We start from the raw sequence: 16,353 nt of genomic DNA on the forward strand, positions 1-16,353 counted from the left end.
CGGGCCTTGTCCAGGTCCACGGGCTGCACCCTCCTGCTGTGCGAGCACAGGTACGACTCGCCGTCCTCCAGCTGCTCCAGGCACGTGATGCCGTGCCTTCCCCCAGGGGTGCTGACGTTCCTCACCCCAAAAGGCAGAGGCACCTTTCCGGACAAGCTATCCAGCAAAGCATCGAACGTCTTAAAGGACCGAGGGTTGACCACCACCCTGACCCCACCAAACTGCGGGTCTCCGCTCTTGTAGAAGCTGATCCTTTTGGCCACCACGGGGTGAGTGACGCTCAGGTGGCGAAGAGAAGGAACTTGACCTTCAGAAGAAGTCGGATGAATCATGGAAAAACTAGAGGAAGGCGTTTCACTCATTTTGGCCAAGACCTAGATAGGGAAGAAAATTATTCATCTCCAGAATAACAGCACCATAAAGAATACATGATAATGATCATGATAATGCAAACTAAGTATGGTTGTAGACATCCAGGCTTTTCCCAGGATTTCGTTCATTCATTTATTCATTCATTACACTGGCCTGTTTTGAAAGATAATTTTAAGGGCCTAATAGTAAAAGGACATAAAGGAAACAGTTAAAAAATGATATTTCTCATTTAAAGATAAAAACAACCTAAAGATACTAAGAAGTGACTAGGTAAATAAATTATGATATATGCACTCATGCAATGGAAAGCTAGGCAACCATTACACATGACTTGTAGATCTGTATTTATTGGCATAGAAAAATGATCATGACCCATTGCTAAGTGAAAACGCAGTTTGTAAAATACATATGCTATGACATTGCTAGTGTATTCAACAGCCCTCCCTATACATGGATTTCACATCTGTAGATAAAACCAACTGCAGATGGAAGATATTCAGGGGGAAAAAAGTTATGTTTTTGCTTATGTGTACTATGTAGTTAGGCCTACAATGGTTGCATCTCTATTGAATATGTACAGACCTTTTTCCTTGTCATTTTTTCCTAAACAATACAGTATAATAACTATTTATATAGCATCTACATTGTGTCAGGTATAATCATCTCGAGGTAATTTAAAGTATAAGGGAGAATGCACATAGGTTATATGCAAATACTATAACATTTTATATATGGGACTTGAACATCCATGGATTTTCTTATCTGCGGTGTTCCTGGAACCAACCCCCTCATGGATACTGACGTTCAACTTGTACATCAAAGGTGGGCAAATGTGGATTAATAATAATATAATTATTAATAAATGAATAATAATACAAGAGCAGACTCTGTTTTGTGTACTCACACCTATAAACCTACTTTTGCCCACCCCTGTATTTATTATACTAGTGGAAAAAGTCTAAAAGTATGCACAGCCCACTATTTATGACAGTTATCTATGATGGCAGTGCTTGGGATAATATTGATGGGGTTTTTTATACATTGCTAAATTTTATGAATCTTTAAAATTAACAGGTATTCTTGAACAATTAAAAAAATAAAGATACACAAATTAGGAACCATCCAGTGAGAAAATTAGTTCTGCATGCCCTCACAGTTAAGGAAAAGAGGGAAAATAGGAAAGATTTATAAAGTTCAATTGTCTGTTGGAGGGAACCAAATGAGTTCATCTGGAGGAAAATGTTTTCTGACATTAAATTCTAGAATCACATAAATCTAGTATCACATAAATCCTTAAATAATAGCCACATTAAGACTGTGTAAAGTGTTTCTATTACAGATTGTAGAATGCAGGAAAATTATCTAACACACCACTAATCCTACTTGGAGAAACTGCAGTAAATAACTCTGTTTTGAATGACAGCTAAAAGTGGTGCAATCAGTACTGCTCCCACTACTGGTTCTCAAATGAAAACTTCAGGAAGGAATTTCTGAGCCATTGTCAGCCAGTCTCTGAGAATCTGACTGACAAGTAAGCTTCTTGTGGAAGGGTTTATCTGTTTGGGGGCTTGTTTTCCATTTGTAGCATATATGGGTATTTTCTATTGTTTTAAATCAATATAATCATTAGTGTCTTTTGACATGGTAAAAAAAAAAACTCTACAGCCTTGAAGACAAATTAAACACACTAAATAAATGTGATCAGTATTATAGAGATGACAATAGCATGTTTGTAATTATAAATGAGCTATAATAAATCTGGCCCAAATCACCTATCTAAATGTTTGCAAGTTGTCATCAAAGATTATCCAGTATCATTTGTAAATCTTACTTACATGTAACTTAGGAAAATGAATGTAAAGATCAACCTATAAATTAGGTGTCTCCCCTTCTGCCGCCCCACAGGGTTTAAAGTAATTATGGTACTTAGGACAGTAAAGGCAGCTGCAGCAGGCATGCGGATCAGGATTGGGGAATCCAGCTTTGCCGTGGAGTCAGCAAAACTGCAGCCTCTTCTCATCCTCTGCTCATAAACTGTGGTCTGACCTTGAGCGCGCTGCTTAATCTCCGTGTCCTCACCAACCGTAAGAGGGAGGAATTCCTTCAATACTTAAATAAAAGACTCTAGAACTCCTTGTCTCCAATTACTTTTTAGGTTGGTTTACTTACACATTTTTCATGAATAGTGTTTGAAATACATTTTTCTCCTAATTCTGGAAAATTATATTTATGTGTAAGTACATAGTGAGGCTTTTCATTTCAATAGCTTTCTGACAGATCTCACTATTTGGAGAGCTGTTGACCTGGTGATCATGATGGGAACACAGTTATGTGAGCTGATAGGCTAAGGGTTTTGGTTTGTTGGTGTGTTTGTGTGTGGAGAGCTGACTAAAAAAGAGAAAGGAGATTTTGTGCTGGGACCAGGAAGGAGAACTTGGAAGATAAGGATAATTGGAAAGAAGGGTGGCCCCCATCGTTCCTATCCCACCGCTGCCCAGCCCTGAGCACTGGTTTTGAGTCTGATGCATGAAGGGAAGAAACTGAACGTACCATGCCCTGGGAAGATGCCAGATGCCCATCAGTGAAGGGGCATTTGCAGAGAAAGTACCTGCAGCAGGGTGGTTGCTAGCACCTTGATGAGGAGGCAGTAGCAAAAACAACAAAAACACAGTTCCTATGTTCCTAGTGGCATATAAGAGGATCTCTGGGAACTCCTAGAGTCACTGGGAGAAGTTTTAAATAATAGTGAGATTTTTGCATATATGCAGATGAGACTTAAAAGCCTATGGTAAGGTGGGCATTGTGTGTACAGCATAAAACATGATGAAGATTCAGTGTTATTGTTGAATAAAAGGATCTACTAGTATGTGCATACCGTGCACAATACAATAATCAGGGACGAGAGTACAAGCGAGGTTCCTTCCAGGGGAAGTGTTTCAGCTTTTGACTTGATCATATGTATCTTTTACAGGGATTATGGGAAATTCAGAAAGTAACGCAATAGCACGATTGAGGAAGAGTCCAGGTAGGAGAGATGAGTAGCCCAGCCTGAGGGATTGGGGCTGTGGGTGGGAAGCGATGGCAGCATCCAGAGGAAAGCCTATGAGGAGCTGTGGTGGAGATGCCCTCCAGGAAGAAGGCAGGAATGAGTGGAGAATCTGCCAGTGCACAGGAGCAAGGCCAGAGATTGGTTAGTAAGCCTTGACAGTAGTGTCCCCTCTCATGAAACAGAGCTACCAGCCTTCCACAACTTTCTGTTACCCTGACTCAGTTGTGCTTTAAAAACTAATCAGAGCCCTGGCTGGGTAGCTCATTTGCTTAGAGAGCTGTCCCAATATGCCAAGGTTGCAGGTTCAATCCTGGGTCTGGGCACATAGAAGAAACAACCAATTAATGCATAAATAAGTGGAAAACAAATCTCTCTCTCTCTCTCTCTCTCTCTCTCTCTCTCCATCCCTTTCTCTCTCTGTCTCTAAAACCAGTAATAAAAATGAATCAGAATTTGGATGAATTTTTTAAATGTTTCTTTACATATGTCTTAAATAATAAGGTTTATTCTATCCCTCAGATATTGGGGTGTGGCAGTAATATACTTAGGGGATATCTAGGGAATAAAAACACTCCGTAGCCTAAAGCAGTCTAATTCTCGCAACAGGTTAAGCTGAAGGAGAAGCGGAAATAGGTAACAAGAGAAACTGTAGAATTTTCGGCCCATCACTTTCCTCACCCCTGACTTCCCTAGAAGTAACAAACTGTCCTGCGTCCAGCCCAAATTATATTGAAATCTGCTTCTAATGATTTGGCAGCTTGCACCAATAGCTTCTCCTCTTCCGTTCATTCTCTTCAGTGCCTAAAGTCAGACCATGAACTATCATGAATAGTTGTACATGTATTGCTTCTTAAGATTGAGCAGGTTTTTGTAACCACCCTTTGGTTCCCTGGGTTCATGATTGGTCTCAATTATCTGCGCTGCTCTGAGCTAAGCGCAGTGGTTGCCTCTACCAAGAGAATTGTACCTTCTCTACGCTACTCATTTGACAAAACAAACGGCAGACTTACAATAGCCATGCATCATTTCACTAATTGCAACTTAAATGTAATTTTCTACCATGAAGTAGGAATTTAGAAAGAAGAATAACAGGAAACAAAATAAGAAAAATGGTATATTCATAGTATTAGTGCTATGGCATTTCAGAGATTTAATGTTGCAAGAAAAATTGGTTCATTTCACAGATTATCATAACTATGCAGTGGAACTGAGGGGTGGGAGTTCAGAAAGGAAACACAAGAGTCCCCTAGGGTAGTCGAAGCATTGTTGAATTATAAGCAGCTTTCTTTATAATGTGTTGCACAGATTTCTCTCATCAGTAAATAGTGATTTTATAATCAGTAAAAAGAAAATGTTACTCATATTTTATTACACTAGAATTTCTTCATTTCCTGAGAGTGAGGTTCCCTTCTACTTCAATATCAGCATATTGTGAAGGTTTGTGACATATCTAGGTATTAGGAATATTTCTTCCTTTTCTAATGGTTAAAAATAGAACACAGATATGCAATCTAGATATAAAATAAAGTTTAACTAGCTAAGCATAGCTTATTTTCAAAAATAAAGATTTCAAATAATTTTGTACTTACCAGAACTTGAAACTTCCTTATTAAAAAAAAAAAAAAAAAAGATGTTTTAAGTTGTTTGTATAACTCACAGGAAGGTTACTGGATATGTAACCTGCTCATTTCTTGCAAAGAAATGAATGTCTTTGGGTTTATTGTTAGTGCATCCACTCAGGGCTTTAGTACAGCCAATTAATTTAATTCAAGGTGATGCTAATCACCAGACAGGATTCACCTTAAAGGGGACCACAGCCAGAAACAAATCAGTTTCTAGCATGCTCCATAGTTCTGAAATCTGCCTAATTAGAGTGTCCCTTGTATTATCTTGCTTACCTAGTGTCATTCTCAGGAGAAAACACTTTGCCAATTTATAAACATTTCTCTCCCAGACAACCTTAAGTCCTCACTTATTTATGTTGAAGAGAAAAAATTGTTATGCTGCCAAAAATGAAATAGTTTGACAGTTCATCATTCTATGAAAAGTAATTCTGAGTCAACATTTGCTCATGGTAGTCATTAAATAAGCAAAGGACCTAAGTCTTTTTGTTTTTAATGTAAGCACTCCTTATTACCTCATCAGTGTAGTTCTAATGAAAATGGCTGGAAGTGTGAACAAAGTCGCTGCTCAGCATAACACAGGACAAATGAGAGAGGCAGAGCATTAGGACATTAAGGAATTTTACACTTCTGCATACACAGCACTCTTCCATTGCTTTGCTTAATCATGATGGGAATTTGAACATGTTCTAGGACTTTCCATGAAGTCCCCGGATGACACCTGCTGCTCCTGATGGCTACCTGTAGCCTAATCAGATTTGCAGATACCTCACCTCATCGGATTTCTTACCAGGCTTCCTGCCTTCTTTCTGAACCACAAAAACAAGGTAAGAGGCCCTTCAGGAAGGAAGGATCAGGTTCAAATATGTTCCCAAATGTTGTCTCCAAACAGATCACACACAAAAAATGATTATGAAATTATATACTTTGCCTCATAAATACTGACTTTGTAATAAGTCACCTATTCAAACATTAAAAAAATAGTAAGAAAGGAAGGACAGGAGGGAGGGAAGGAAGGAATGAGGGGAGAGAGACAGAAGGGGGAAAAACAGAAGGAAAGGAGGAAGGAAGGAAGGAAGGAAGGAAGGAAGGAAGGAAGGAAGGAAGGAAGAAACGAAGGAACAGGGGAGGTGTAGATACAAGAAACAACAGTATTTAAGTATGATACAACCCTCCATTCATAATAATAACTACCTACACAAAGACATGGCTGTTAAGTAAGTAAAGAAATTTATGATTACAGCCTAGCACTAGGCATGAATGGTCTCATTACCACCTCCAAATTGGGAGGCAATAAATGAGAGGTAATTTTTTACATACAGGAATTGTTAATAAGATTGTCAGCTGATTTCTCATCAGAAATCTTGGAGGCCAGAAGGCATGGTGATACATTGAAAGTGCTAAAAGATAAAAACCTCAATCAAGACTTCTCTATCCGGCAAAACTGTCCTTCAAAAATGAGGGGGAAATTAAGACATTACCACATAAACAAAAAGTCAGGGAGTTCATTACCACTAGACCTGTTCTGTAAGAAATTATAAAAGAAGTTCTTAGCATAGAAATGAAAGACTACTAGACACCACCCAATGAAGTGAAGTAATCAATATGAAGAAAGCAAGACCGCTGGTAAAGGTAAATACCTTCAGGTAAAGGTAAATGGGTAAAAGGTAAATTATATAAAAACCAGTATTGTTATCATTTTTGTCCACAACTCCAGTTTTTTTTTACATGACTTAAAATAAAAATGCATAAAAACAATTATTAATGTCACTGTGCAAACAATGCATAAAACCTTCATTTCTGATATTAATAAAAGGGAGAGGGGAAAACTGATTGGATTGAGCTACCCCATTCCGACTTTAACTTGGTCAGACCCACTGCCTAATGCAGTGGTTCTCAACCTTCCTAATGCCGTGACCCTTTAATACAGTTCCTCATGTTGTGGTGACCCCCAATTTCATTGTTACAAGTTGAACATAATTAAAACATAGTGATTAATCACAAAACAATATGTAATTATATATGTGTTTTCCAATGGTCTTAGGCGACCCCTGTGAAAGGGTCGTTCAACCCCCAAAGGGGTCACGACCCACAGGTTGAGAACCGCTGCCCTAATGTGAGTTCCACAGATGAGACTGCAGACTAAACACAGGTTCAAAGTCAATAATGATGTCCCTATCCCTTCTTCCAACAGAGCAGCATGGCAGCCCATCCTATGTTGAGGGTCTTCCCTATATCTGGTCTCACTTACTCCCTTCACATTACAGCCTTCTGCCTCTGTCCCAGTGAGCCCTGCAGCCTATCACTCTGCATATAGTGGATATGGCAGCACATGCCAGATGGCCATGAGATTAGCTGGATTTGTGAGTGATTACAAATCAAATTGCTGATGTGGGGGAGGTAACGGACAGCTAATGGGATGAGTTGAATCCCAGTCTGAGAGACTGAGATTTACCACAACAGAACTAACACAGATTTTGGAGAAAGAAAAGGACAAGACAAAAATGGTATTTAAGATGATATTCTACTAGCAGCATTCAGTAAACGTACACAGAGGATGAAAAAGGAAAAGACTTGGGAAAGAAATGCAGCATGGAAACAAATCTTTAAGAATTGGCTTGGGGCCCGACCGGTTTGGCTCAGTGGATAGAGCATCAGCCTGCAGACTCAAGGGTCCCAGGTTCGATTTCGGTCAAGGGCATGTACCTTGGTTGCGGGCACATCCCCAGTGGGGAGTGTGCAGGAGGCAGCTGATCAATGTTTCTCTCTGATCGATGTTTCTGACTCTCTATCCCTCTCCCTTCCTCTCTGTAAAAAAATCAATAAAATATATATTTAAAAAAAAAAAAGAATTGTCTTGGAATAAAATGGTGGTCTGTAATGAAAGCAAAAGATATTTCCCAAGCACTGTTCTAGGCTCCACAGAGACAGCACAAATGAAGCACAATCTCTGCCCTACAGGAACCGTCCTTCTAAAGGGGAAACTAAAGCCCTAGCTGGTTTGGCTGGGTGGATGGAGTGTCAGCCTGCAGACTGAAGGGTCCTGGGTTTGATTCTGGTCAAGTGCACATGCTCAGGTTGCGGGCTCCATCCCCAGTAGGATGCATGCAGGAGGCAGCTGATCAATGATTCTCTCTCCTCATTGATGTTTCTATCTCTCTCTCCTCTTTCCCTTACTCTCTGAAATCAATAAAAATATGTCTAAAAATAAAAAATAAAGGGGAAACTAATAATGCAATAGGCACCACTCATACCTTATTTGACACACATTCTCAAGGTTTCTCCCTGTATACCTTCCTCAGAGAGGTTAGAAAGCCAAGTACTCACCTCCCAATCTCTACATCAGTAGTCTAAGTGATCTTGTTTAGGCCAAGACAATGTAAGAGAGCTCTGAAGGAGCACTTCTGGAAACTTTTGCTTTCTTGATAAGAGACACACATGGTACCACCCCCTTTTCTGCCTTCATGCCTGGAATATGGGATTAACACATGGAACTACTAAGAGGCAACAAGTATGAAGATAAAAGGTTACCACACTAAGGATGGCCAAGTAGAGAGATAGGAGAGCCTGGCCAGTGTGGCTCATTTGTTGATAGTGGACCTATGAACCAGAAGTCACAGTTCAATTCCCAGTCAGGGCACTGCCTGGATTTGGGGCTCAACCCCCAGCAGGGGGCGTGCAGAAGGCAGCCGATCAAGATTCTCTCTCAACATTGATGTTTCGATGTTTCTGTCTTTCTCTCCCTCTCCCTTCCTCTCTGAAATTAAAAGAAAAGAAAGAAAGAAAGAAAGAAAGAAAGAAAGAAAGAAAGAAAGAAAGAAAGAGAAAAGGAAAGGAAAGGAAAGAAAAGAAAAGAAAAGAAAAGAAAAGAAAAGAAAAGAAAAGAAAAGAAAAGAAAAGAAAAATAGAAGAAGAGTCCTGATAGCTATGTGAGCAACTGGACTAATCTGGCAACCACCTAACTCTTCTAATGAGAAAAATTAACCCCATTCCTGATACCAGCTGCTGAAATAGAACTCTTTTTGCCAAGCAACCTTGTCTGACTCTGGGAGATTACATAAAAAAGGAGTCTATTAAAAGAATAGTGAATGGCTCGCAGAATCTTTGAAAGTTCTAAAGAATAAGGCTCAAATGTAAGATTCTAGGAACAACATAAAAACCTTTCATAGAACTGGCCTGAGGAGGAATCACCTGTACACCACAGAGCCCATGGTGTGAAAGTTTGCACCCTTGCCACTTTTCTACCAGGAACACGATTATACTTCAAATAAGATCAACCTAGCTATTCACCTTTGCTGTCACCCTAACCAGAAAATCAATTTCACAGGGAGCCTGCTGTTTCACCTTGCTCACCTCCAACCTACACTAGTACCTGTGCCCTCATTTGGGGAAAAAATGGAAAGAAAATATGTAGCTTATTTAGCTCCTACAGGAAGAAATAGTCTTTGGCCTATGAAGATTCATAAGCTGAATAATCTCCCAAACTCAAACAGGGTGATTTGCAAAAATGATTGCAATTCCCTGCAAACCCCTTTACTATGTAATCTGTAGCTCCAACCATCAAGAGGTGATATCTGTTATTTTTTTCTCCCCTACTCCCTGAATTTTGACTGCTTTGACCAATAGAATGAGGCAGAGGGGATATTATGCCAGCAACAAAACTAAACCTGCCTCAAGAGGATGGGTATACTCTGTCCTCCTAAGAATCCTCTATTATTCATGAACTAGAGGCCCGATGCATGAAAGTCATGCAAGGGGCTCGGCCCTCACAGCCTCAGTGGCTGCCTCAGCCCTTGCAGCCATGGTGCCTGGCTTTGTCCAGAAGGTCGTCCAGAAGGTCATCCGGATGGTCATTCTGCTGTTTGGCCGTCCAGTCTAATTAGCATATTACACTTTTATTATTATAGATAAGCCTTGTCTGGCCTGCTAGGTGATGAAAAAAACTTACTCCATGTGTCTGATTTACCCCAGCTAACAGCTGGCCAATCCTCAGAAACAGAGCCACCTACCTGATCGCAGACACATAAGTAAAACCTGCCTAACACCGAAGATCATCCATCTGAGCCAGTCTGCTTGGCTCACCCAAAGAAGTATAAGCTCAATAAATGTTTGTTTTAGCCACTATGTTTGGGGTGATGTTTTATACCATAAAAGCTAATGGACATGAATATAAGTTGACAGGAAAAGATGTGACTTTGGGTAGTGGGCACGCAGTGCAATATACAGAGCTTGTAACATAGAAACCCACACATGAAACCTATATGTTCATGTTGACCAATGTCACCCCAAACAATTTAATAAATTTTTTTAATTGTTTTATTGCTTAAAGTTTAATAAATATTTTTAAGCTAATGGACAAAATTACAGAGAGCATAAAAAAATAAAATAGTAAATAAGATAATTTAAGATTTGAAAAAACTAAAGCAGTATAATTTAGTAGAAAGTGATGAGGTCCACTCAATTTCTCAGGGAAGTCCTCACTGAGGAGGCGATATTTAAGGTGAAACTTAAATCTGAAGAATCAAAAACTATTTAAAGATATAGAAGAAATGTATTCCAAACAAAAGCAACAGCCCATTTGCAAAGGTCCTGAGATAGGGACTGTGACTAGCATTGCTTAAAAATATAAACAAAGTGGAGAGTGACAAAAGATAACATCAGAGGAATAGGAAGAGACCAGATTGTTTAGGGCTCTCTAAACCCTGGTAAGGATTTTGGATTTTATTCTGGTGAGGAAATCTGATTTACATTTTAGAGAGATCGCTCACCTGCTGTGAGGCGCATGGGCGTTAGAACAGCAGGAGGCCAGAGCCCTGTTTGGTAGTTACTATAATAATAATAGGAAATATCTGCTCAATTTTGCTGTGAGCATAAAACTGCTCTTAAAGAATAGCTTTTTTTTTTAATTGGGGAAAAATTGGAAGAATGGATTTAAGAGATTAGTAGGAGAGAGAAAGAGAGATGCAGGAAGGGCGGAAGTCAACAGGACCTAATGCGACTTACTGAAAGCTGCTGTGTGCCAGGCCCAGTCCCTGGAGTCACTGGGCATCTATAGGAGGCAGCCTGGTGGAGGGAAAAGGGTGGGGACTTTAGAATCATGCAAACCTGGAAGTGCATCTGTAGGCCACCACTTAGTAACTGAGTGCACCAGGGTGAGTTACTTATCTATCTGAGCCTCCACATCTTCTGTAAAAAAAAAAAAGAAAGATAAAAATAACTGTCTCACGGGCTGTTCTAACAGCTCCATGTGTAGCATATGCAACGTGCCTAGCCAAGTACTTTTTAAGTAGTAGACATCCTAGAAGTGTTGGTTTCATTTCCTTTCATTTACTTCCCTGATGGAAGATCCAGTATCTGAATAAAAGCTGAAAGTCAAGGGATCCTGAAACCAAGGTAGACCTGTGTCTGGATATGTAATCAGGTCAACCACGATCTTTCCTTCTATAAGTCTTACTCAATCACCTTTCCCCTGAATATTCTCACTTAGCTACACCGGCACCTTCAGGCAACTGACACCAGCTACTGACCTAACATGACAAGTAGAAAACTCCAGGCTAAACTGAAATGTCAGTTTAGTGTCCAGAGCCTTTTCTGTTGCCAACGCCTGTGATCCACTTCCTTCTTTTGGGTCCTGCTTCCCACTGTGCTGAGATCCAGACACTGAAGTTGCTTTCCTAAACTCCAGCCCAACCGCTTGCTCTAATCTTCAAAGAACACTTCCTGCACCAGTCCGGATTCTGGGTCTAACTCTGACCCTCAGCGCCATGATTAACTTTCTCTGGGTCCCTCTTAATCCACGGTGGCCTCTCCTATGGCTTCTCCAATCTCGCTTTTGCTCTTTCACACCCAGCTCCCTTCCATCTGTTCAAAGCTACTTACACTCTTTCAGAACATTCCATCCTGAGAGCATTACCCACCATGGACACATTGTTTCTGTAAGATTGCTTCTTTAATCTTATAGCATGAAGTATTCTTCTGCATTTGGACTGGCTTTCTATCCCAAGGGAATAACTTAAATTGAAAAATGTTCTATAACTTGCAGCTGTATTCACAACATACAGTCACAAGTTGACCTGCCAATGAATATTAAATTCCTTATCAAAGATGGATTAACTCTGCCGTAAATGTAATTCAAAAATAGCAACAGACATAAGGCAACATGATTGGACAGCTTCGCTTTGTAGGAGAAGAAATCTGCAAGACAGGATTTAAAATGCACTAAACTCAACAGTGTATGAAATGGCACTTTTGTTGTAATTTTAAGCTTTTTAAGTAGAATCTATAAATATATCTAAAAAATTCCAAGAAGGCTAAAGAAAAAAATACATGAGAAAACACAAAAGAGAGATAGAGGAAGAGATTAGACATGAAATTAGAAATGGAAAAAGTCCTTAGGCCACCTTGTCCATTTCCCTGCCAGCATAGCTCATTCTCCAGGGTTCGTCCAGTCTAATTTTAGATGGCCGGAGAGTCTTGACTTCAGGCACTTCATTTGTAAAACCATTCTGCTGTCTAACAAACCTTCATGATCTGTCAATCCTCCTAGTTCTTGTACCTAAATTTTCAACCTTCCAATAGGTTCCAAGGGTCTCCTGGCCTTCGCTGGCTGCAATGCCCAGGTACAGTGCTAGAGGGAAAATGTTCTTTTCTTTGTCAGATCTATCTATAAAATACCTCAGAAAGGTGAGATTTCATCAAAACCAAGATAGGCATTCTCCAAAGATCACCAGTGGGCTGGTGCAGGAGAACTTGAGTCCTACTTTGTTTTCAATATTACAAAGCATCCAGAGGCTTAAGAATCTCTACTTAGATTTTTCTTTCCAAAGTCCAAATAGTTCACTGAAAGGCATAATAAACACCACCAGTTACGAAATGGCTAATACTTGCCAGACATTACCCCTGGTACTTTATATACATTGACTCTGACCTTACAACAAACAACCCTACACACAGTTATTCACTGCTTCCTACATATGAAGACACAGAGACTTATGGGTTGGAGCTAAAATAGTTCAGTCATGTCCGTCTGGCTGAAACCCTTGCTTTTCCCGCTGCCTATGCCATTTCTACAGCACCTTTGTCAGAGAATGTGAGCGCCTGATTCTGGGCTCTCCACGTCCAAGCAGATGATGTCTCCTGCCCCGGGGAGACTGTGGCAGTTATTCACCGTTTCCTACATATGAAGACACGGAGACTTACGGGTTGGAGTTAAAATAGTTCAGTCATGTCTGTCTGGCTGAAACCCTTGCTTTTCCCACTGCCTATGCCATTTCTACAGCAACTTTGTCAGAGAATGTGAGCGCCTAATTCTGGGCTCTCCACATCCAAGCAGATGATGTCTCCTGCCCCGGGGAGACTGTGAGGAGATGGATGGGGCAGAGCACCACACTTCCCAGAAGACACGCTGCCTCTAAGCATTCTGGAGACAAGCTCGGAGAGAACTAGGTGGGCATTGCAGCTCTGTTGCAGAAATGAGGAACCTAGACTCTGGGGGTAGGGAACACCAGGGCATGCAGTGGGGTAGAAAGACCCAAGCTTGCCTAAGTGGGGAGTGAGCAGGACAAAGCAGCAGCTCCTGATACTTGGCAAACACATTTAGGTTCTGACCATCCCATTGTGGCTTCAGCTACTTTGGATCCATCCTAGGCTTTGAATCAGGGTCTGAACCGATTTATGGGACCGGGTGTTTTAAAGAACCTGACTCAGAACTTCTCCTTGACCCGGACCCTAAAAAGAATATCAGGACTCATTCCTATAGCTCAGTCGTCCCCAATGCCCCACACTAACGAAGGGTAACAAAATGCCACCAGGCACCAAAGCCTGCCTTAGCCAGAGTGGCAAGGGAGGAGCAGATCTGCCCAGGCAGGTGAGTCATTAATACCTCCCTGCTTTTCAGCCTTCAGAATTGATCCTACATTTTAGCTTCTTGGACTAGGCTCCTCATCAGTTTGCTTAGTTTTCTCCCTCATTTGGAGGGAAATGTTGAGAATCATCAAAGGAGCCTGTCTGCAGCTGCTGATTTACAGCTGTGTGTCTACTGAGATAACACAGAGTGGAAATCTGGGCACTTCAGGCCCCTGATTTCAGCTTCCTAGACAAAAGCTCTGCTGATTAGATTGGCAGTTCTTGAAACAACACACTGATGCAGCTTTTTCAAACATGAATTGGAACTCACATTGACGACACATCCAACCTTAGGAATACAGCACTGGAACCAAGAACTGTAAGGGTAATGAATCTGCTTATTTGGGGAAGTGATTTTATTCCTCTCACTTTTCAAAGGACAATAAATCTATTTCTAAGAAGGGCCCGAGGCAGACATGAGTTGGAATCCCAGCCCTGTGGCTTACAGTATGTACCACTTCTGTGAAGGCACTTAGCTTTCCCTGAAACTGTTCCCTCAGCTGAAAAATGGCTACACTAATACCCTGCTGACACAGTGCTGGTGAGAATTAAATCAAGGGACTTGCTTAGCACAGTGTTTTGTGCTTAACAAATGCTGGAGTCCTTCCTTTGATAAACTGCACAAAAGAACACAGCAGCTCATTTAAAAAAATAATAATAAGATAGTTTTATTTGAAAGGTCGCACGTCACCCTTGTGAGAAATATTAAAATAGTTTAATATTTTAGAGCAAAAATCAGAGGTAAAAGAAATGAAATTAGTTGTAAATTTTCAACTAATTCTTGTCAGCTCATATTCTTTTTTAAAAAATATATATTTTATTGATTTTTACAGAGGGGAAGGGAGATAGTTAGAAACATCGATGAGAGAGAAACATCGACCAGCTGCCTCCTGCACACCCCCTACTGGGGATGTGCCCACAACCAAGGTACATGCCCTTGACTGGAATCGAACCTAGGACCTTTCAGTCCGCAGGCCGACGCTCTATCCACTGAGCCAAACCGGTTAGGGCTGTCAGCTCATATTCTTTAAGAAATGAATCAATCCCTCTAAGCCATGTCTTACTCTGTAATTAGAAAATGCTTCTAACATTTCCATCTTCTTTCTGAAAATGTCTACCAAGCTTCTCATCAGGAATTTGTCCAAGTCTGAGGTTACCAAGGCACCACGTGAAAAGCCATTGGAGCACACTAATTAAAGGGATGGTTTGACAATGGACACACCTGGATTTGAGCCCCACCTTTATTTACACTTCCGAGCTGTGTGGCCTGGGTAATTATACAGCCTAAGTCTCCATTTCCTTATCTACAATATAGGGGGGTTACCATAGTATGTATCTTTTAATATTATTTTTGAGGATTAAATGAAATAAAGTAGTGTAACACTAGTAAGAAATCATGTTAGTCATTTTATTATTAACGAGCAATCCATAACACATGTGACTGATTCATAACATACTATGTAAGAAAGGAATGTGAATTTAAACACCGTTCTCAAAATTGCATAAGCACAATTCATTTATTCATTGTGGGAAACCGGATAGACTATAAACTCTGAATGAGGATTCATTACTTCTAGTATTTATCATTTTCCTCTTTCCATGGAAGTCCCACATAAATGATTAACATTTCTTACCACATGTAAGCAATCTTTTGTCTTAGATAACTTTATCTTATTTAAAGAAGTTATCATTTCATATTTAAAATTGTAGGATAGTAGATAGGGAAACTGGAAATAATAAGTAATCTAAAACATATTCTGATCAATCAGTGTCTATCAAATTTAACCTTGGGCTATTGATAACACCGGCCACACCTAGGATTGCCTCACCACCACATCCCTGTTGGCCCTGCTGTAGGGAGTCTTATCTAGGAAACTAAGCCCATGAATTTCCGGACCCAAAGTGGAAAGAGATTAGCTCTTGCCCTAAAATAAATCACTTCCCAGTGTTTTCACTTCCAGACTTCTAAAACTTTCCCTGAAGTTTTGAAAGTGAACAACTGTTACATGTCTGTAACAAAGATGATCAATTGCACTCTGATCCCAAATTAAAATGGGAACCTGTAGAATCTCTTCATTGTGACCCGTAGGGCATCCTTTTTTTTAGCATAGCTGTCAGTGACTTTTCCGATATCTAGCATACCTTTGGAGAATGTCTTTAAAGCATGAGAAGAAACACAGTGTAAATTAGGTTACCATTAAGTAATGCAAAAGAAATTGAAACATACCCTCCACAGCTGCTAATGAAGCTGTTAAGCAAGTAGCTGTTGCAAGACTGATTGCCAGCATTAATGAGTGGTAAGAATGACATACATATTCATTCATTATTTTCCTCCTTAGGACATGTAAATAGCACACAGGCTGGGCGCTTCCTAAAGCAGCAAAGAGTGATTGAAAAAGTGATGTT

General features: G+C 40.3%; 1 protein-coding gene across 1 annotated transcript in view; it reads right to left on the bottom strand.

The window, feature by feature from the left end:
* RP1 (retinitis pigmentosa 1 (autosomal dominant)) overlaps positions 1-5,127 on the bottom strand; it is a 14,356-nt gene extending 9,229 nt beyond the window's left edge. Inside the window, exons 1-2 of the mRNA XM_005857327.2 lie at positions 5,011-5,127; positions 6-374 (exon numbers count right to left, since the gene is read on the bottom strand). Of these exons, the coding sequence (XP_005857389.1) occupies positions 6-362 (357 nt within the window). The 5' untranslated portion in view covers positions 363-374; positions 5,011-5,127. The remainder of the gene's footprint in view (positions 1-5; positions 375-5,010) is intronic.
* Between the last annotated feature and the right edge of the window lie 11,226 nt (positions 5,128-16,353).

This window comes from Myotis brandtii, unplaced genomic scaffold (assembly GCF_000412655.1).
Source record: "Myotis brandtii unplaced genomic scaffold, ASM41265v1 scaffold1102, whole genome shotgun sequence".
NCBI lineage: Eukaryota > Metazoa > Chordata > Mammalia > Chiroptera > Vespertilionidae > Myotis > Myotis brandtii.